Source organism: Lepisma saccharinum, chromosome 14, assembly GCF_977018435.1.
Source record: "Lepisma saccharinum chromosome 14, izLepSacc3.1, whole genome shotgun sequence".
Classification (NCBI taxonomy): Eukaryota; Metazoa; Arthropoda; class Insecta; order Zygentoma; family Lepismatidae; genus Lepisma; species Lepisma saccharinum.
The window spans coordinates 30,663,671-30,687,076 of NC_139242.1; the positions used below are offsets into that span (position 1 = coordinate 30,663,671).

General features: G+C 36.1%; 2 protein-coding genes across 6 annotated transcripts in view; one reads left to right on the forward strand and one right to left on the reverse strand.

The window, feature by feature from the left end:
- LOC145998770 (EEF1A lysine methyltransferase 4-like) overlaps window positions 1-23,406 on the reverse strand; it is a 177,908-nt gene that overhangs the window by 112,987 nt on the left and 41,515 nt on the right. The gene's annotated exons all lie outside the window — the stretch shown is intronic.
- Window positions 1-23,406, forward strand: part of LOC145998768 (uncharacterized) — an 81,788-nt gene that overhangs the window by 5,871 nt on the left and 52,511 nt on the right. For 3 of the 5 annotated variants that reach the window (XM_083135343.1, XM_083135347.1, XM_083135346.1), the window contains exon 2: window positions 12,184-12,346. In XM_083135343.1, the coding sequence (XP_082991469.1) occupies window positions 12,218-12,346 (129 nt within the window). In that variant the 5' untranslated portion in view covers window positions 12,184-12,217. Of the gene's footprint in view, window positions 1-2,295; window positions 2,347-2,426; window positions 2,518-12,183; window positions 12,347-23,406 lie in introns of those variants that run through there. The other 2 variants (XM_083135345.1, XM_083135344.1) reach the window with 2 other exon arrangements.

Here is a 23,406-nt window from a genome sequence, read left to right on the forward strand (position 1 = left end):
GGCTTGCGGTTGAACTATCGTTTTAGTTGATGCCCTCTGGGTTCAATGCGTCTTCATCTAGTTCTCTTCTCGGTTTGTATTAATTTTTGTTGTTTAGCTTCACTTTTTCTATCACTTCTGGCTAACCGCGACGAAGAGTACGGGTGATGATATGATGAAGGGACGCTCACCAAGGACACAACTCCCCAGGCCGGAATTCGAACCCAGCTTGCATCGTAGCGCGTTGTGATAACCACTCTGTCACGGTCGTTGCCGGTTCTCATACAGCGTGTAGAGGTAATTATTAAATCAAACAACTTTACTTAAAAATTGTTGTGTTTGACAGGCACTTTATCCTGATATATGCAACCTCGCTGATCATGTTCAGTTGCCAACAATTGATAACTTTGCAATCATGACTGGTTGCTAATCCACGTCAATTAGCTCTAAAAAGAGGGAAAACGGTAAGAAAGCCTTACATAACTTACTGGACCCCATTAGATCCTAGAGCCATATAACTACATTTTCTGCAAGGACTGGACCCTCCATTGTGCCGTACTTGCAACGTTATCGTAAGTGTTCGGCACTGCAACATTGTCTTAAGTGTTCGGCACATTCTTCTTGAATGTGCCAATTTTGCTTTCACCAGACAGACTTTTAATCTTCCCAGCTGTCATCATCCCTGTTGGGCGAGAAAACTGTGTTTTACCAAATGTTTTTAGCTTTCTGAGAAGAGCTGGCCTCTTGCACAGTCTGTGAGGAAGCTTTTAGTGTATTTTTACGTTTTCATGTGTTGTGCTTGTCTTGCGCAGGTACCTTTACCACCTTGCACTTTTAATTTTTCTCAAGGGGCTTTTTACACCCCTCGTTTTAACATTTTAAGTAAGAATTTTAGATAAGTGGATATTTCCCCGTATTGAAGAGTGCAAAATGGTCTAAAGTGCCGACACACTCAATTTTTTTCTTCAATCAATCAACTGCAATACTACATATACTTAGTATAGTGAGAGCTAATTGCTGTAAATTCCTGACGCCTGTTCCAAGGAAATGTTAAGTGGGTGATAACTTGACCTCGAATTTTAGGTTTTTAACCCAATTTTTATTTTGCAGGTATGTAAGAAATAATAAGTTATGTCAGCGTTTCGTTAAAAAACGCAACAACTGATGAAGTTTTATAGTGCGTAAAAAAAACTATTTTGCTAGTTAGATCCTATTTTAGGTTTTTATATATTTTTAAAAAATTCACAGGATTTTTATGTCACAACAGAGGCCTTTGTTTGGTCACGAAAAAATTCAATGACGAACGTGTTTGAAACGTACTCTCTGTCGATTTCCCTTCCTCCAAATCCATGGTGATTTTTCAAAGCTGTAAACGAAGCAAAATGCCTGGTGCCACTGTTACCAGTACAATCCAAAGTGGTCTGATCTGTGTAGTCTTGCTCACTTTCGCGTCACTTCAATGCTTGGTGGCATTCACGCCTTGCAAACTAACATTTCAGCATTGAAGTTTGCACCACTGACTATGTCTTTGTCAGCATATAAGATGATCCTCACAAGACATAATTGCGGAGTTTGATTGTGGATAACGTGAAAAAATTATTGTTGTCTAACCATACAGCGAAGAGTGGATTTTAATAGCAAATTTCCAATGTTAAGTTCTGCCATCGCCGTAGGGTTAGGCGTATTTCAGGATATAGGTGTCTCATTTTCATTGCCGGTGACTATACCTAATCAGCGTTTTTCAATAATTTTGAACTATTTTAAGTTTCTTTGAACCTACTTCAATATTTTTAGGACCTATTTTAGGATTTTTAGAGCCTATTTAGCACACTTTTTAGAACCTAAAAATCCGAGGTGTAGTGATAACACACACGCACAGACTTGTGAAAAGTTAAAGTCTAGAACGAGATGAAGTCTCGATCTCGTCTCGGCAAATTCGATGGAAAAAATACCTTTCTTGCCCCTCTCTGAAAACAGTCCTGCGGACGTAAATGTTGATTGATTGACGTATTTGGTTTATATTACTTAGATCTGCCACTTTTGCGAAGATAAGGATGAATTATTATGAAGGAACACTCACAAAGAACCCCCATGCTCAAGGCAGGAATCGAACACGGGATCCCTGACATCGTAGCGCGCTGTAATAAACCACTTCACCAAGTATTCACACGTTTAATTATTTAGTGATGTTCATATAAAAAATATGAGGAAAAGTGTTCCTCGTGCTGACATCGATATTAACTTAAGCTGGTCTTTAAGATCATGCGATTTAGTCTTTGACAATGGTGGGAAAGAAGAGTAGCCGTTATCTCTTGCATGCACGTGTATGTAGGCCAGCAGCGACAGCTAGCAGTCTTACAAGATCGAGTGAGTTGAGTTGCTGAACCGTTGAGAGCGGGAGAGAGAGTTGCTGTATTTTCCAGTCGAGTGTGTGTGTGTGTGGAAGTAAGACGTTGGTGCTTGTGCAGTGATATTTTCTGTGAAGAATTATAGTGTTTTTAACAACGGTGATTCGCTGTCGTTAATCTACATATTTAGGTAAAGTTCCCTATTTTAATTTTAATTACACTGATGTTGGGGAGATTTTGGATTTTGGAAGCTGAAAATACGGCACTGTGATAAATCGACGAACATCACTCGATAGACACTCATTTACACGCTACGAACCCGCGAAAACAGGAATTTTTATCCTGATTATACATGCAACCAAGCAGCACAGGCCCACAACTGGCACTAGTGGACTGATTTTGTAATTGTCGCAAACAAAATAAGTGACTTGTCTCAATAATCAGGCAGACACCCGCTTTGTCCAAAGAACTCGGCAAAATAAATTTGAATTACGTAATTTTTTAATATGATACCAAATTCCCGAACGAGGCCGAAAGTCTCGATCTCGTCTCGACAAGTCTCGAAGGGTATGGTCTCGTTCTCGCTTCGATTTTACATGGCCGTTTCAGTAATATCCCCAATTTTTGGACACTTTTAAAACTCGTCATGAACACAATTTTTTTGGAGCTAGTGGTACCGAACTAAAAGGAATGTTATAGCTAGACCTAGAAATTTAGTACAAAAATATTTTGTTCCTTTAAGAAGTAGTGATAAATAATTTTAGGTGTTCGTAATGCATGCATTGGAGGACTTTATAGTGCCCTAAAATGGTGGTTGGCGCTTTTTTATTTTTATAAACATTATTTACGGTCTCTTGTTCTCCATGTAGCTAGAATAGGTAGAACAATTTGCAGTATTTTAAATGTGATGCGCCCCTCTTCCCACTGGCGATGTTAAAAGAGCGCCAAGGTGGGCTTTCAGGAAACTACTCTCCTCGTGGTCTCCAGGTTTCAGTAAAAAATATTTTGACAAGCAAAATACAATGGCATTACTATTACATCAAGGTGGGTACTCACCGGGAATTCATTGAATTCCCGGAATTCGGCGTGAATTATTGGCTCCGGGAATTACGGGTGAATTCTACGTGAATTTTCCTCCGTAGACGTGAAACACTGCAACTTTAATTAATGCAAATCTCATTCAATTTATGAATGCCCTGAGGCAAGTTTTTTTACTTTAGCTTTTATTTTTATCGAGAAAGGAAAAGAAAGCTGCGTGGAAAATAAAACATTATCTCTGAATCCGTTTACTTTATTAGTGTCCTTTGCAGAACGATCTATCTGAGAGACGAACATTATTGCACTGAAGTTGATCAGTTAAACTTGTGTTTGAAATTCTTATACAATTAACAATTTTTCGTAGATTAGTATACTCCGTGTATAACATTTGTGACTTGTGTTTGTAGATGTATTTCGAGTATGAGTACGTGAAATGGCAAATTTAAAACTCTGCACCTTAAATAAAATATTTTAAATATTGGGACTATACCGTTTAATTTAATTGAATTAGAATTTTTGGATACATTAAAATCACACAGACCTTTTATATTGTTACTACTATATACGTGCGGGGGAAGGGGGAGGCGATAATACGTAAGGTTGAAATAGAAAAAAAAAACATCTGCTTGTACCCTTGAATTATTAGAAAGTTCGCCTTGAAAACTGGGAATTATACTTGAATTTTATCATGGTTCTAGAGTGGCCACCCTGTTACTGTATACAATATTCTGTATATTTCGAACTTTCGTGTATTTGTGTGTATTCTCCATCTGCCATGCTGGCCTCTGGTACCCTTTCTAAGGTGATTCAGACGTTGGTACTGCCTGCCCCGCAAAAAAAAAACAGTGATCACTGCTGGTTTCTTTTGACGTACTGATGACCTGCTAAAAAGGCTGTGGTTACACTTGGTTCGATCCGCTGTTTTCCAATACAAAAAAAAAAAAAAAATGATGCAAAACAACCCTACTGAGGCCCGTAGCGAGGCTAGGAGGAAGTGGCATTCAAAGTTTTTTTTTTAAAGATTTTAAAGATATCAAAGTCATGGGCGTCGGGGAGGAGGGTCAAACGGGTCGATGGACCACCCCTGGAAATTGACATCGTTCATTTAAAGATACAGGAAAGCCGAAAGTTTGTTACTCTTATTATTAAGAACAGAAATAAAGTCCATTTAGTTACTATTCGAACAGAATAATCAAAGTAAAAATGCATGGGATCGAAAACATTGAGTGAAAAATACAGGAAGAAGGTTATATTCTACCATTTCATCCAAAGAACAAATGGTTCCACAGTTTTCAAAATTCTAATAATTACAGTTGTAGGTGAGAGGCCACACAACACATTTTAGGCCTTTTCTTGAACGAGACGTGCAAAAGTTAATATCAAAATGCATTTCAGATACTAACTGCATAAAATGCAAAAGAAATAATGGAAAATAGTTATGCTGGTATTCACTCGTTTGGTGGATAGAGTCTCCACATTTATATAATAATAAATATTATTATAATATTCGAATAAAATTTGTTTTTATTAGTTTAAAATATTTATTATTGTATTACTGCAAAAATTTCTGGCGACGCCCATGCCCTGAAGTCACAATATGTGATGGAGAAATTTACACTTGGCAGAGGTAAGAGGAGAAGGAAAACATACAAGATGTTACTCAACCCTTGTTCCCATTGAATATTTTCAAGTGAAGAAGTGACCCCTTTTGGGGATCACCATGTGAAAATAGTTGTTACCACTCCACTCGGTACAATTATTATTCTTATCCTTTATTTTCTTCTTTTACTTGTAGCTGGAACTTTCTGCTTCTGAAACTTTGTTTCCCAAAGTAGTAGTAATAGTATATTTTTAAAGATGTTCTTCAGGCACTAAGTCATGACTGAAAGATTCTTAAATAGACTAAACTTTTTTTTTAAATCAGTAAAGCGAACTACGTATTCTTAAATATAACATATTATTTTTTAATGGGTTTTTCTTTATTTCCTAATTTCAAAATTTGTAGGATGTAAATATCACAAACCATACGAAGAAAATATCGAAGGACGCACATAAAATGTCGGTGCTTGGTTGTGCGGAGGCGCGCCAAAATATCTAGCTACGGGACTGACTGCGCGGTTCTGCAGTGCAATGTAAAACTTCGATTTGGCAGTGTCTGATGGACTTTTACAAATAATGCTTACGAAGGGAAACTATTTCCTGTCAAGTGTGTAACAAAAAGGTATTTGATTTACGAACAATGGCTATCACTATACAACGCGGCTTTGGAAAATTATTTACGAAAGGTATTACAAAATTATATACTTTATAGAAGTTGTAAATTGCAAGACTGCACGATGTAATTTTAAAAAAAACACAGGAACTTGTAAACGAAAACCAAATTGTCAAGGAATCTTGTAAGCAGCTTTTTACTACGGAAAAAAACTGAAATTGTTAGTTGCGAAAAGCTATCTCAGGTTATCTGATAGAGGGAAGAGCATTGCTGTTTTACCTTCGGTTCTACTCTAGTGCAAACCAGTGGCGTCTCCTGACCCTGAACTTAAGGCGTTGTCAAAGAAGGAATGTTAACCCCTCCCCCTCTCATTACTGTGACCTAATATTACTCATTTTCTACGAACATTTTTGGTGTAAATTTAGAAATATTTAGAAAAACATTAAATTACATAAATTATTTAAAATGAAGTAAATACTTCATTTAAAATATTAATATTTTTGAAGGGTAAGGACAAGCAAGGACTGTTTAAACGAGAAAATTAATGTTCAATACTTCGCCATACAATTAATTTTTAAAGCAGCAGTTTGCAACCAGAGGGGTTCGTGGAACTCCCATCACCCCTACAAAAAACACCCTGGACATAAGACTGACCCGTTCATTGAAAAATCGCTAAAATGCACATTCCCGGTTTTCCCCCTTACCCTTCATTTATCCTTCCAAAAAGTAAATTTTGAAAACTCAACTGCTCATTACTTACAGTTACTTGAATTCCAGCTCTATTCTTCTTTCTTTAGAGAGAAATGCGCTGATCACCGCCTCATAAAATTTGGATTTATCCCCTTCTCTCAGCTTATAAAGTAATTCTTTCTCGATGGAGATAATTCAACTGACCACTCATTACAGAAGATCCATTGTATGTCTGGGCAATTAATTTATCCCCACACTTATATTTATCCATTATTTCAGTCACGTGACTAAAAATAGCTCCTGCAGTTTTATCGGCGCTCATGTCATGAAACCCAAGAAATCTTTCAATGACTTTTTTCTGCGAGTCCGAAAAAAAACGTAACATCGTTGACACCTGAGATTTATTGCTAATGTCTGATGTTTCATCGACAATGATAGCCACAAAGTCTGTGTTTTGAATTTCATTGTAGATTTCATCTCTCAGAACATCGAAACTGAATTTATTAAATAATTTTGAATGCCTGCCGAAGTACCGCGAAAAACTGTAGAATTTAATAAATGTTATTTTAATGAGGGATCAAACTCGACACTTGCAGTAAGGAATTCCATGTAATTGCCCTTATTTAGAGATGCTGCATTTTCCTCATGGCCTCGGAATGGCAGTTCTTGCTTTGTTAAATAGTAGACGGCGTTAATCAACCTCTTTAATATTTCCCTGTTCTTTTTTACTTTTTCATTGTGTAGCTCTGTTTCAGATTTTCGTTGAGTATCCAAAAGACCGTCAATTCTAGTAGGGGTGGCAACAAAACTACTAAATTTAAAGAAACTAGAAAGATGCAATTCAGACTCACTGTGTTTCTTCACTGCAGTATTGAGATGATTCAAATCCGCATACCCTTGATAATTGCAAACACCTTTTTTAGTCGAAAGTCGGGATGGGATATTTTTTAAATTCCGACATTCGGGACGGGAAATGTTCGAAATTTTCCGAAGCTCTTGAAAAATCGAATTCTACACGTCATTTTCACCTTAAGTGATTGTGTTTGCATTTCTGATACAAAAACTAAGAATTTCCGATAAGTTCCAGACATTTGCAATGCCGAAAACACCGAGAATTAACAACTTTTTACAATGACCATTCGGTATTTCCCGACTGCTCGGGATCCCGAAAAAGTCGGGAAGTCATTTCCCGAAGTCGGGATCGGGACAGGAATTTTTTTCCCGATCCCGGTGCCGACTTTTCGGGATCCCGCAGCCCCCTAAGAATAATAAACATGTTCAACAGTAAAATTTATTCACCACATCACACCCGCAAAGCCAGTCTGAAATTTCATAGAGTTCTTTTCGAAAATGTCTCTCAGAACCTTTTCCAGCACCACTTTTTCCTTTAACATATGTTGACATCGTGAGATTCGGACATGGGCGACCATTGTCAATCACTTGTTTCTTCTCTGAATACGAAAGCGAAGAAAAGGAATCATTTAAATAGTTTTGCACAACACTTTCCATCTTAAAATAATCACATCACTTCACACCACACGTTTAAAAAATAATGCACAACAATCACGAGCAAAACAACGCGGAACGCGGGGTGAATGAAAGCCAAACCGTTGGGAACAAATACAACGCCTTGAGAAGCTAACCATGGTGGTGGGTGGCAGGATGCGCATGCGCGGTCATCCTATAAATGTTCGGCAGTGGTAAGACGTTGTATTTCCTCTCCAACGTCCTGGCAGTCTGCGACCGATCTGCCTGCCTCTATATTCCTTGTGCCTGCCTGACAACCACTGCGCGCTGCGCCGCGTTCGTAAACTACCGGGCGCTCGAAACTGACAATTAAAGAAAAACGCTCAAAATCGTAATTTATAAAAGTACAGATACTTTCTTCTTTATTTCATTTTCCTTTGGCCGTTGACACACGACTTACACACCCAGAGAAATCGCCACTGGTGCAAACCAGAACAGATTTTGGCAAACCTGTTGTCTTTGGTCTCAGTTCCTGCGATATCAAAGAAACCGTGAAGAGATCTCAGAAGATTTGTAAACAAATCCGCATGTGTGAACCTTATACAGATCCTCCAGTTGAAAGTATATTGTAACTGTGCGAAGAACTCATAATAAACAGGGTTATTGCAAAATTATTCCATCATATTTTCATTTTATATAGAAAGGGCAACAATTTCACACCAGTGACCAGTCGGGTCCTAGTTACGTATGTATAGCTAGCTATTACTCCATACTCTTCCCTGAGAGCTGGGAAGTCCGATCCGGAGTAACCCAGCTGTGACAAGTTACAGGTAGGGACGTGAAGTTTTCGTCACCCCCTCCCCCCACTGAATTTCGATGTTATTTTTTACTGCAATTCGGTGTTATTTTTCGCGGTTTAGGGCAAAATTCGGTGTTAATAATATAAAATCGTTGTTATTTTTACATGCATTTTTACTGTTTCTTCTATGCTTAAGATTTTCACATTGTTTTAGTTCTGGAAAATTGAGACAAATTTTAGTTCTAATGACAAAAAGAATAAATTTATGACTTACTTTCTAGGGAAATGGACAAATTTCTTCCATTTGGAAAACTATTTCAACTCATCAACCATTAAATATGAAATGTTTAACACCTACATTTCCCTCAAAATACCGTTTAGTGTACACACACATATACACGCCCTCGCCCCCTCCTTCCTTTTAGGAAGACCCCCCCCCCCCCGAGCGAATTCTATTTCAGGACGAGATTAAACACTGTCAGTCATATCTGAACCAAACTGCAACAAGTGAAGCGCGACAATCCCTTCTGAATTGAACTATCACCAGCTAGACTACAAATGACAGATTAGCGCTTTAGGTAGGCCTAGTTCTTTTTTTAACAAAAGAATTGTTATCCCCAGTTTATATTGCACATTTCGCGGCGTTTTTCACGTTAAAGTGTAAAATTCGGCGTTATTCTGAAAAAAAAAATGGCAGAATTCGCGATTCCGAAACACCGAAAACTTGCCTCCTTAACCTACCCAAATACATTTTAAACACTTTATTTTACTTTCCTCAACTTTTTGGTGTTATCGTTAAAACGAAAACTTCACATCCCTAGTTACAGGCAGGGGTGCCCACCCCCCCCCCCCAAATCCATCATGCGTCCCCCACCAAATCATGTGGTAATCCACATGAAATATTTAATTATGATAGCGTGTCTACTGAAAGTAACGGTTTTTTTAAACTTTATTGAACACTATACTTCATCTGCCCGTGGTTTCCATCCCGCAGCTAGACCCCTCAAAATATTTTGGGTGAATACGTAATAATTTATTTTATTTGAATACAATAGCCTGTTAAACTGTCCATAATTTTAATGGTTCAAATTTTCGAAATAACAGAAAGCTAGCAATCTCAAGTGTCACAATTATATAAATATGTATTTAAACAGTGTTTGTGGTTGGAGAACAAGATTTTAATAACCCACAATTTGGGTATTTAACATAGTCTTACACAAATTAAGATCGAAAATTACAGAACCCTAGCTAGAAATTCCTAAGGCCGGGACGAGAATATAATAAGGTGCCTCCTTCAAAGAAGTCACCCCCTCTGCTTGGGGTAATTAGAATTTTTTTAGTAATCCATAGCAATAATTACATGGATTTCATCTTAAGTGCAAATTTCACTTGCTAAAGCAAATTTACCCTGCAACAATAAGTTAGAAATGCGAATTTGACACTATTTATTTTCCTATTTTATCGAGTAATGTGCAAGACGTTACTATGAAGTACACAGTTAGTATTGCACCATAGCCTACAGGGAATCAATAATACAATAATATTGCTAACAGAACCATATCATCAAAATGACTCACCTGCTATAAATGAAGCAATATGCCGACACTAAACATTATATTTTAAGAAATTATATTATTAATAAATATTGAGAATATTGTTTATGTCTTGTAATGCAGCTACAGTATAATTCTTCACAATCGTCTCATGAAAATGCCAGACATGCATTTCTGTAACAAAATTGCGAGCGAAGCGAGCAAGAAAATTTTTATATCCATTTCTTTGCAGGCTTGCAAGAATATTAATTTAATGGGATGTCAATACTTTCATAGGACCCCTCAATATTTACTGTTTTCCAGCTTATCTTTTCCCATGTTCGGTGCCGAAACGTGCGCATACCATACCATACCATAAAGTATAGTTTCTAAATATAATGTTCGAACCCTAAAGAAACCCCTTGACAATCTAAGATTTTACACTTTATTAAGAGCTCCATATCTCCTCCCCTCAAATTTAATATTCAATCATCCAACCAAAATTTTGGACTTACTGTTGATATTGAAGAGTACCTAGATATTACACCCTCCAAAAGAAAAAAATTACGTCTCCAAACCACATTTTCCGCTACAATCTCGGACGTAATATTAATACACAAAAGTTGGATATCCCCCCAAATTTAATACTCAGCCCCCTAACTAAAATTCCCAGGATAATCTTAAGATTTAACACTGATATTCAATAGTCGGATATTGCCCCTTCCCCCAACGTTTAATCCTCAATCCCCTACCAGAATCCACATGTCGATTTAAGACCCAGTGTGTAAGAGTTGGATATCCACCCTTCTTTAATAATAATATTAGCCGTTACAGTTTCCTTGGCAGTCTAGAATTTGTTATTTATGTAGCAGCAATGGATAGTTAATAACGTAATTCAACTGGTGCCAAATGCTGTACTGTTTCACATCAAATTTCCATCATAAAAAATCGTCCCCCCCCAAAAAAAAATAAGTTGCTTAGATATAACGTGTCCACAAACCCACCTGTGGGCATCACTACCTCTAAATAGCTACTTCCTTTTCTTCATCTAATGGATTAAATATGGTGTACCTAAGGTATAAACGTCTTTACATTTATTTTGGAAAAATATATAAATGTTGAATTTTATATTACATTAAGGAAAAAATCCCCCCCAAAATTTATTGTAGGTATAATACATACTAACATGAAAATAACACTAATCTCTTAGCTTAAATTGCTACATGATTTTGCAATAAACTTAATATGTTATGCCAACTCTTTTAGCCATGCACCAGGCACATAGTGGTTAGGATCCAGTTCCGATGAGCTTTTCTATGCAAAAACTACACTTAAAAATAAACTCGAACAAACCAACAAACATATAGCCATGCTCATGTAATCAGAAATAAGGTTTTGGCACTAATCAAATGGAGACGTCCCGGTTTCCTTTCTCCTACCCTGAGAGTGGCACCCCTGTCAGTCGCCCAGATCGCTTGGCCCTTCAACCATCCTGTGAAAGTCCAGAGGGAACAGAAAAGGAAATGTTTATTCACCACTGCTAAATCTGTGGCCGATTGTGAACAGAAAAAAAGCACCGAAATTGTGTTTTCGGAAGAGACAAGAGGATGCACTCGGAATTTGGCTGGTGTCCCGGTGGGTCAGTCCAGCCCTAACCATTTCCACTTCGAGGACGTGACTGAAATAAAATTATGTGTGAAATGTATAATTATAGACTGATATCCTTTTTCCAAGAGGGCCGTGGTCACTCCTTGCCCCACCTTCCAGATACCCATGGTTATGTTATGTGCTATACTGTACAAAAAATAATTCTATAAAAACTTTGTTCACAGAAAATGAAGACATTTATTCGATCACAATTTTGCAGGATCAAAGAACTCAAATAGTTTCCTGATTGCATGGTTCACAGTCATGCTGACAGACTGCACTGCTGTATCTGCTTTTAAAAATAGCCACACCAAGACTAAGGGCCATCCTTTTCTCTTTCTCTTTTCACTGTAAACATAATACATAATTCTGATCTCATAACTTTTGACCAGTGTTTTTGCCAGAAACTTCAATTTTTTCCTGCCATCTAAACCTTTACATCGCAGTAATTATTTCAAAATTTATTTGCAGCTTCTGTTGGTGAGTGTGCCTGGAGGTGCTCGTGATGAAGACTAAACCCCTTGAACCGCTGTACTTGAACCTGTATAATTTTGACACCAGTGCTGCACAAGACTACCCGTACGTTTTGACAAGCCCGAGATCCCTGGAGGCTTGCAGGAGTTCAGGCTTTAAAGTGAGTTATGCTTGCAATGTTAGCTTTGCTTGTTCACCACAATGCTTTTTTGTGAATAGTAACACTTACAGCATTAATTTGCGGGTTTGAAGTTAGTGTGAAGTAATTTTTTGCAAATTGAATCATTCAGATGCAAGGCAATGTGGAATTACTTATACGAGTAACTATAAGTGTATGGTCTTACTTGAAGAGTTAATGAATATTTTCAGTAGTCAAGTCTTTTTGCAAATCAATCACAAAAATCACATGGCATTGAAGTAAGTGGCACCACAAAGAAAATTGTTAGAATCAATTCAGTGCCAATCCTTCTATGGTGTCTTAGTGGTATGTTGTGGAAAGAGGCTTTAGTTCATGAACAATGGTGTCATCTGTGTCGTTGACTTCTTTGCAATATTTACAATAAATTTGTAACATACCTTATGGTGGTGATGTTTTCATAGACTCAGCATTTAGACCAGTGATTCCCAATAGGGGTGCTGCAAGATATTTTAAGGATAAACAAAAAAAAAAATATTAAGAAGTATGCAAAATTCTGATTATATTCTGATGTTTGTTCCTTATATTGTATTTCGATAAATGAATAACATTAGTGCTGGAGCAGGTATTTCTTTGACAATAAATTTAACTTGCTCCTCATAACATATTCCACTTTGATTTAAGATTTTAAAAAAAGATGGAAAAAAAATTCTAACAAGGGTGCCCCAAGTTTATTAATCGCATTCACAAGGGTGCAGTGAACGTAAAAAGTTTGGGGATCCCTGATTTAGACTAATGAGAGTTTCTCTTCGCCAAGAGAATGCTAAAATTCCCTTCCAGCTAAAATCACGTTAATTGAAATATTCAGGTTAAAGAAAATTAAACAGTACAGGAGTGAAAACTAAAACACAATGTGTCATTGAAAGTGCAGAAATGTGATTCTGCACCTTCCAGATGATGATGAACATTGTTTTAGTTGTTACCCTTCCAGCTTTTAACTTTTTTTAACCTGAACATTTCAAGACACGTGATCTTAGCTGCAAGGTAATATTACGGCCTACAGTAACCTAAAGTAGGGATGAGCAGAGGGTGGTGGAGGAGGGTGAAAACACTAATGGGAGCAGGGGCTAGTTATCTGGCTGCTATCCTCCTCCTCTAGTTTCCGGATTGCCTGGCACTGGTCCCACTGGCTGGCTCAAGGTTTTATTCCCCTGGACAGGTCTCGACTTGCGTGGCATCTGGCAGCCCTGCAGTGGAATAATTTCTCTCTGCTCTGGCAGCACTCGCATCCTGGTGAATTCGTTGTTATCTCTTTGCAGTTTGCCTGCATTCTCTTCTGACGCACGTTGTTTACCTGTTTTATAGTGCTCTCGGGAGTTGAGCAATGACCGAGATATATTGTAGGTAAGGCTGGTAATGGTAATTTTACTATTCTCCTCATGATTCTCATCAGTCTAAATACAGAGTCTACAAAAAACATCAGTACCGTAAGGTACGTTGTAAATTTATTTTATTATAAATTAGTGATTAAATGTGGTAACACAGACAATTGAGAATAATTTTAAGCACTTCACTATTGCTGGATTCATGAGTAAGATGAACAACCCAGAATATTTATTATTCTTTTAACTAGGTTTTTTAATGTATTGAAACCACAGTGCATTAGCATGTATGTTCAGAAAAGTCCTTATTGTTAATGGGGAGTAATACTTGCAAATATTTATTGTAGAGCACGAAGAAAGATCTGGGTATGACATATAGTTATGTTAATTCTTGCTTTCACATGACATTCATTATGTATTTTAAATGAGTCAACTTGCTCTTACTTCAAGCTAAGATGACTAGAAAGATAATTGTTGGGTATTTTGCCTAACTTTAATACTACAAAGCATGAATTGGAGTTTTCCTGGTGGACTTCTGCTGTTTAATATATTTGCGAGTCAAATTTTCACTTCTCTTTTGCTTGGCAATAGTGACTACATTACTAAAGTAGGTAATAAGAATACTCTACAATTGTTTCACAGATTTAATAAGCGCTGTATTGCTATCAAATACAAAGTGTCTCTTATTGTTCTTTAAGGTTACAAAGATGTATTATATGTGAGCTACTGAACTTAACTTGATGAAACAAGTGCAGGATAAAAAGTTTCTTATATGTATCTTTTCTTCCATTGTAATACACAGTCATGCTGCTATGCCACATTACTGTATCTGCTGTGAAAATCGCTGCTACAAGGGAAAAGTCTTTTTCACGGAAAACACAGTATACATGACTTGTGCCTAAGTTGACAAGCAGCATAGATTTCAGTTTTCTTGCTCACTCTCACGTTCATCTCTACATCAACAGAGCACTGCCAAGGCTTTCAATTTGTTTTACTGTAATGAAGACATTACACATTGATAAAAAAAGAAATGAGTTTTTCTTTCATTCTGCACTTCTTTCAAGTCCAGTAGATCATGGATAAAAATACATAAGAACATTATGAAACACCCTGTTTTTGTCGCATATGTAAGCCTGCAACATGAAGAACTGATGTATGTCAAAAGGTTACTTTTCATTTTGAATGAGAAAGGCCACATTAATGTGATTTTAACAGTTAGCGGACAGACCACTTTAAGCATGGGACGTGGTTTTCAAGAATGCACTTTCAAATACATGCAGTGATGTACAAAAAACTTGTACAATGACAACTGTAAATGTTAACATTGACTAAAGTCAGTTAGGGTTGGTTTTGTTTTTGTACATGCAGTATTTTCAAAGTCCTGCAGGATTCTAAAAAAAACATAACTTTTAAAGTAATAGGTTTAATACAACAAAATATTGTTTGTTACGCAGAGAAAACTTTAAAAGCAATGTTTGATGTGGTTTGGTTCCTCGCCAGATCTCCAGCTGGGCATAGTAGGGCCTCCCCGATGGTGCAGTAGTAGCGTCGTCACCTTATAATCAAGGGCAGTGGCAGAGCGTGACCTTTCCAACAGTGTAAGCCTAGCAGGATGAAGGCTATTTACCATTGTGCTTATTTTTGGGCTAGCATGGTCAGTGATTTATCCACACACATCGCCCCCCCCCCCTTTTTTTCAGAACACTTCCATGGGATTTTTCACAAAACTCTAATTTTGGCACTAAATGCAACCTTACATTCCTTACAATCGAAGTTACGGTACACCAGATTAAAAATTCTGGATAAATCCCTGAGCCTGGTGTATTCTTTGCTAGGCTGTGTATTTAATACATTTAAACTGATAATTAAGTCAGTCTTACTCCTATCACAATCAGTAACCTAATGATAAAACATTTGCAAAGTTAGATAAAATAAAGAATAATGATACTAAAGAAAAGAAAACAGAAAGGAACAGAAACGTGCTGAATACTTTTTACAGTCACGTAACCAAGTATCAGCTTCGTACCATGAATCACAAAATAGGTGCACTCTATTTTTAGTTTCTGTTACCATGACTGCTAGAGAAGGGGTGGGCCTACCTACAAGTGCTTTCTTAGGATAGTGTTAAACCAAATCTAGCACCTAAAAGACCATAAACAGGCTTTTCGTACGTTGTTCGAAGAGTGTTTAAATCACAGACTATGTAATTAAATGTAGGCTTAATTAATAATATTTGGTTCACATTTGACATGAGATTTTTAAAACTGGTTCAATCTTCAGTTTTCATTAAATATTTAATTTTTAAAAACGTTTTGCACTTTTTAGCTCAATTACTACCAGCTGAGTTCAAATATAAACAAAAAAACAGAGATCTTAATATTTCTCTTACAAGCGAAAAACAGAAACAAGCATTTACCACATTAATGTATGTCTGGTTTTCCCGTTCGTTTTTAGGTGTTTCTCCTTTTTCCCCTTTCATAGTTTTTTTGCTTTAGAAATACCTGTTCCTGGAAAAAACCTCCTTGAAACACCACCGGCTCAAATTTCCTTTGCAGCCAACCATTCATACCAACGACGCTGGAGCTCCCTCCTCTTGCAGGACCTGTGTCTCGCTGGTGTTTATTCACGGTTAGCCAGTGAAGCCAACCCCAGCATAATGGTGCTTAATCTCCCACAAGTTTAAAAAGTCGTTTGCATTTGTAAGTTGGGGATATAAATTAAACAAGAGGGCCGCTGTTCGTGGTAGTTAAATTTTCTCAAACTTTTGACGTGAGGTGTAACGTTGAATCTACCCCGTTGGTTGAACCATAGTTATTTTTTGTTATAAATTAAGATTAATAATATCCCAGAACAATTTAGTAGTAGTAGCATAATTTCGGAGTTCAAATGACACCATGGATGTCCAGAAGGGGCAAGGGGAGGAGGCCCTTTCTGGAAAATAAATGTCGACCATAAAATAATATATTTCACAAAGATTATTTCATTTCAGTCACACCAAATTATGTAAGGGCATTGCAGAAAAATGTTAACTTCAAATTGAATTAGTATCTATTGAGGAGGCAACTCTATTATGGGGGGAATATACCTAGTTTACCCACACCCCTGGAAAAAATACTTTGCTTAATTCTCCCTGGTGGAAAGAAATACTGCAGGTGTCCATGAACAACACTTCTTCTAAACAGGAGGTATGAAAAGATGCTGTTAGCCTCTGACCAAAGGTTTACACACGTAGGGTTTTGGCTCGCTCTTCTCTACCCAGATAGGGTAAGCACTGCTCGATCGCGGTCAGCAATTTGTAAGGCAAAATTCAGAAGGCTTACAACTTTCCACAAGCAAAAGGTGGGAGTTCCCATGCACTATGCCACCTGGTGCTGAAGTGTTGCAATCTACCGAACAGAATCTCGAACACTGGTGTCGACCCGAGTTGAACTTTGTTGTTTACAAATTTTGCATATAATTACATTTTACTAGAACTAATTAAGTGTAAGCCAGGCTTGCACGGCCTACATGGACGCTCTGCACCTGGGTCCTGGGTTCAATACCCGGTGGAGGCACACAGTGGTTCGGATTCCACTTTAAACTGTAGGTCCAGTCCCAATTAGCCTTACTGTGGATGAAGTGGACTTAAAAACACCAACTCAAAAAAACCCAGCTAGCACCATTCACATCCAAACACACTTGCAATCTTCGTTTGAATCCGAGAATTACGTTCTGACAGTGCTTGTTCAGAATGTTGTGAATCACATCAAGTATCTTGAACTTCAGGTTGTCAAGATCTGTCGGTTCCTGTGCATACACCTGGGTCTTGATATGTCCCCACAACCAGTGATCGCAAGGCATAAGGTCTAAGGACCTTGCGGGCCAAGGAGTGGGTATTCTGCTGCCAATCCATCTCTCCCCAAATTGACCATCAAGAACTCATGAACTTCAAGGGCGAAGTGCGAAGGGGACACCATCTTGCTGAATGTGGACCTCATTGATGATGTTCCAGGACAAGGAATGTCTGGAATGAATGTCACCGTGTCCTGCTCGGGAGAAGAATGGACCACTGAGGTGGTCCATGGAAACTGCGCACCACACATTGACCTTGGGGCTATTCCGCTTATGCCTCTCAAACTCATGTGAATTCCTAACTCCTCAAATTCGGCAATTGTGTCTATTCACTTTTCCCGAAGCACGGAATGTGGTCTCATCAGAGAAAAGAATGTGAGACTGAAAGGTGTCACCATTTAATCAGGTTAACATTAATACACAAAATTCCTTCTTCATGTCACAATCCTCTTCTATCAGATCGTGCACAAATCTCAACCTGTAGGGCCTGGCTTTCACTTTCTTGCGTAAGACACTGTGTAACGTAGACCTCACCGCTCCCAGTTCCAAGGATCTTCGTTTAAGAGATTTCATTGGACTCCGTTGCACGCTCTCCTGCACTGCATACGCCACACTGTCACTCGTTCTTGTCGTCCCACTATGTGGCAAATCTGCTACGCTTCCCCATAGCCTTAAACTCTTCGTACAGTCTCTGGAGACCACTGGAGGTGTTTTTCCAAACGGAAAAACATTGTTTGGAACCTTCTCACCACCTAAACAGAAGATTTTAACTCTGCAAGCCATAACATGCCCTGAGCTTTTTCCTGCATCATTGCCACCTTCGAATCACATGATCATCTGCACACATCATCCAGCAGCGTGGGTTGAACAAAATTTTAATTTTTCAAATTTTCCTGTGTAAAATAAACAATATTTTGTTGTAATAAACGTATTACTTTAAAGTTATAGCTTTATAGAATCCTGTAGGACTTTTAAAACATACTGTATATACAGGTTTGTTCAAAAAGAACTCCCTGATTTTGTGATTTCATTGTGGGAAATTTATGAAGCATATCGTCATTATATGTGCCTGATGTCCATAAGTTTTTATTCAAACACCACTGGTTCGACACTTCACAGCTTATGAACAACCTGAAATGTATCTCACACAGGAGTTCCTATGGGATTGGAGAAGGGTTATGTCCCACCCTTTTCCTGTGGTATAAGATTCTCCCTAAAAAATTAACTTAAATGGAAAGTCCGTAAGCAAAGTACTGGATGGTTACTGAAGAAAGCACAACCTCACTCTTAAATACCTGAGCACACACTTATCTGCATATTTAAAATACAAACACTCATTAACTGAACAGCCAAAGATAAACTTGTAACAGTAAAATTCAAACCTTTCTCTGTGCTACATTCTAACCATAACCAGCAGTGGTTGGATCACCATAAATTTATACGAATGATACTTAAAATTACATTGTATCATTTACAAGGAAAGATATAAATTGGATTACAGTGAACATTTTTGTATAAAAATAGACAAATAAAAAGACAAGTCGTTTTATGAAAACATTAATTCTGAGACAGTAAACTTTCACCTTTAAGAGCATGTGGACAAACTGAAGATAAATTTATTGAATGAAAACCATCATAGTTTTCTTTCAATATGTTTCACATGCACTTATGTGAAAATTCTGAGTCTTAAAATTAATGTTTTCATTAATATTACATGTCTTTTAATTTTTGAATTTGGTTGAATCTTTTTTTTTTTTAACAAAACATTAGTTAAGAGACAAAATTGCCATCCATGTTTTTACTTGATTATGTAATAGTTATATCTAATGTAGCAAGATTATTCAAATTGAAGCTTTCACAAATTGAATAGTGATTATTCTCACAAAAAAGAAAGAAAGCAGTCATGTTAATTGTTTACTGAAATGCTGAACAGAAATTTTACAAGTGAAGACATCTTTAGAATATTGAATGCATACTTATAAACTTTGAATGCTTTCATTTAAAATGTAGATTTGTAAAATGTAAATTTTATGTTCATATGTAAGCTTTGGTTATTTCATTTATATACTGGCGTTAACTTCACCACTTTTTCACAAGTTAATTTGCATTAATACATTAAAAACTTCTTATTTACAGTTGTTTATTATTTGTAATTGTTTATTGATTCTGTGATGCCTTGCACTTTTTAGGACTTTTTATTCTAATTTGTGGCAGGCAGGTGTGGTATGTATTACAGAGGTAATTCCAATTAATATAACAATGCGAGAAAAACCTTGCGCTTCTCTAGATGTGTTGCATACTGTTAGGACAAATAAAAATCAAGGGTAGTTAATAACTATTAGTTTGACTATGAAAATTTTCATACTATAGATTGGCATAATGAGCTGAGCATGGTACATAATTTCTTCATGTGAGGTCTAAAAGATGTAATTAGGAAAGTAAGCAAATGCTGTATGTGTTTATTTGTTAGTTGAATTTTACGTATGGCTGCAAGTGTAATAACCTCTGCATTAGGATAGTTAGTTGCTTTTCTTGAATTATAAATTGCAACTGTACAAACTGCATGCAAAACATTAATTTCTTTGTTGTACAAACTCTTATGGAAAATGAAACATTTATACCATATTTGCTCTTTAATCTTGCCACTATAGGTATCGATGACTTGTCATTAGATCAATAAACTAGTAAGTCTTATTACAGATTATATATTTTGTTAACTAGTTATGAGTTTATTTACATGCAAAATCTTCTTCCTTTTAGTACTGATCAGGCATGGGCATCGTCAGAAATTTTTGTTGGGGGTCCAGGCCATTGATAAAATTTGAACAATAGAAATAACAATTATTATTATCATGCTTATGATTACTATTATAAAATAATAACAATTACAAAGTAATATACATTTTTTTATACCTATTATTATTATACACTTTGGGAGACTTTTGAACTCGAATCACCAAATGAGTGAATATCCAGCACAACTGTCTCTTTTTCTATATTATTGTCTTGCATTACATACTGTTAATGTACAGAAATGCATAGTTATTCATTCATGTTATTAACTTTTACACACCTCGTTCAAGAATAAGCTTTAAAAGTTAGGGAAACATTTTAGTCACACAGTTAATGTTGTGTGACTTCTCACTATCAATTTTGGAATTTTGAAAATCATGAAACCATTTATTCTTTGCTGTAAATGGTAGAATATGAAAATATAAACTTATTCCTGCACATTACTCTCATTTTTTATGATTTAACGCAATTTTACTTTGTTATTATGTTCAAATACCAACTAGCTGAACTTTACTTCTGTTATTACGAATTACGATGCTTTATGATTTTTTGAAACTTGAAATGAAGGATGCAAATTCCCAAGGGAGGTCGACAGACTGGTTCAATCCCCCCTGCAATTTTAAATTCTTGACATTACATAAATATAACTCATCCATGGTAGATGCTTACTGCAAAAATCATATTGTTCCACTGTTTATGGTAAGAAAGATCAGTCTTATCATAACCTTCATTCTTGATATCTGGATTCCTTGTGGACTGCCTGAGTTCTTTTCTTGTCTCCAAATAAAGTTATATAGGTTAATAAAACTTGAAAATATCCTTTCTTTTTCATTTGATTATGATTGCTTGAAACTGTCCAAATATAGCAGAAAGAAAAGCAAAAATGGTGTTATAAGTGTTTTATTATTTACAAGTGTTTATATAATGCATAATTAAGTTGACATAAGGCACAAGCTTTGCATTGTTAATTTCTTTATTATTGCTACTATATGCATCTTTTATATTTGAAGTCTCTTGCATCTGTTGTACTTTGACTGTAGTCTTTGTTCTGCTGAGCATTTGAATATGGCTTTAAATTTTAAATAATTTATTGATTATGACATTTTTGCATGTTCTGTCATATTTCTTTTCAGCAACATATGCTTTTTATCTACATTATGTTCAATACTGGTCAATATTGCAACTAAATCACTATTTGAAAACTTTCTGACTGCTGGAATTTGTATTTTTTTAAATCAAATTCTTATTTTTAGGCGATTTCTAGAGTATAAATTTTAGAAGACAAAAATTCATAATGCAAATCTGATGCACATGTTCAAGCTTTTTGGAACATGGAAGTTATGCATCAGTTTTATGCACTGCTCGCATAGAAAATATATTAAGATGTTTACATGTTATCCATAAAATAAATATACAGGATTATTATTACACACCAGCGGTGGCAGGTGGCTCGAATTAGGTGAAGAGCTAGTAGGAAAAAATGAGGTAACAAAGAAAATTAGATCAACAGTTATGCATACATATTAGAAAGTGGGGTTTCTAATAAGAATGCATCACTGTTGATATCATTTTCTCTATTATGTCATTTTTCCTACTAGCTCTTCACCTAATTCAGATGCCACCTGGCACCACTGTTACACACATGGAAATTTGCACTTTCTGCTGTGAAAAATATTTTTTACATATATGTATTCATAACATTCTTTCATGATGTGGCCATTTTGATGGCTTTCATGATTTCTCAAATCTGAAGTTTCCTCAATAGTTACAGATACACTTTTAGCATTTCTTTTCTTTCTTTTGTGACTACACCACTCAGAAATTTGTTTTGTAATGAGGAATCAAATTGTTTGTTTGAATAAATAATAGGAAGGAAATAATATTTAACTGTAAAATAATTAGAATATATGGACATATTGTTAAACCGCAATAATAGTAAAGAACATTTTAATAAACGATGCAAGAAATTTTGAAATTTATTTGTAAATAATAGAACCATTGGCAATAATGTTACATGTATTTTTAACTAAGAAAAGTAACATGGCACACATATGAGGATAGCTTTCCATTGTGTTAAAAAAAAAAGTCACTTTCAATATTGGTCAGTTATAGAACAGTCATGTGTAACATGGTCTATGTTTCACAGCATGGTTAGATATTTATATAACACCACACACTTTAAAAAGTTTCACAGAACTTTGGATATAATTATTTGACTAAGTAAAATTTTGTTTTCTGTTGTTACTTGACAATTGAGCTAAAAGACTGTTAAGACATATTAGTATATCTGTTATTTATGCCTTTAAGTTAGTTCTTTTATTTATCATAGTGTTAGTTGAATGATACTTGGTTGTAGGAATTCAGTTGTATTTTCTGTTACACAACTTGCACTAAGGAAAAGTTCTGAAATATTTTGCAAATGTTATGCAATAAATATTAATGTTTTGTCTCAGAAACAATATCCAATGTTATGGCTAGCCATATGCAATGAGTTATTTTAGATTATTATTCAACTTTATATAAAGTTCAAATATACATTGAGAAATTCATTTTTGGCTTAAGGTACTTGAAAATAAATATTTTCTTGGATGGGTACATTTATAGTTGCTTGTTTAAATGATTTCTTACTATGTTGTAACTTATACAAGCTAAAAACAATCACTATGCACCTCCTAATTTGTATTCATTTACTTCAGTCTCACACTTTCTAACAACTTTGCAAAAAATATATCTGTCTCCTTATTCTGAAAGTATATATTTTTTTTCAATTTTATGAACTTTGGTTCGTAAATGAAAAATATGTTCCTTCTGTATTATAACTTTTTTAACAAAAACCAGATTTATATAATTAGAACAGATACCAGTCAAATATAATCCCGACTGATAATTATGATTGCCAGGTAATGAACAAGTAACAGACAGTGGATAGCAAGTGCTCAGATAGGAGGGGCAGCTGCAAGGAAGAGAAAACTCAAATAAGTAGTCTTGGACAGAGACATCAAGACAACCAGGATGTAGAAATCTGTCCGTAAGCACAGATATACTCTGCAAAATGCCACAAATACCTGACGACAGCCT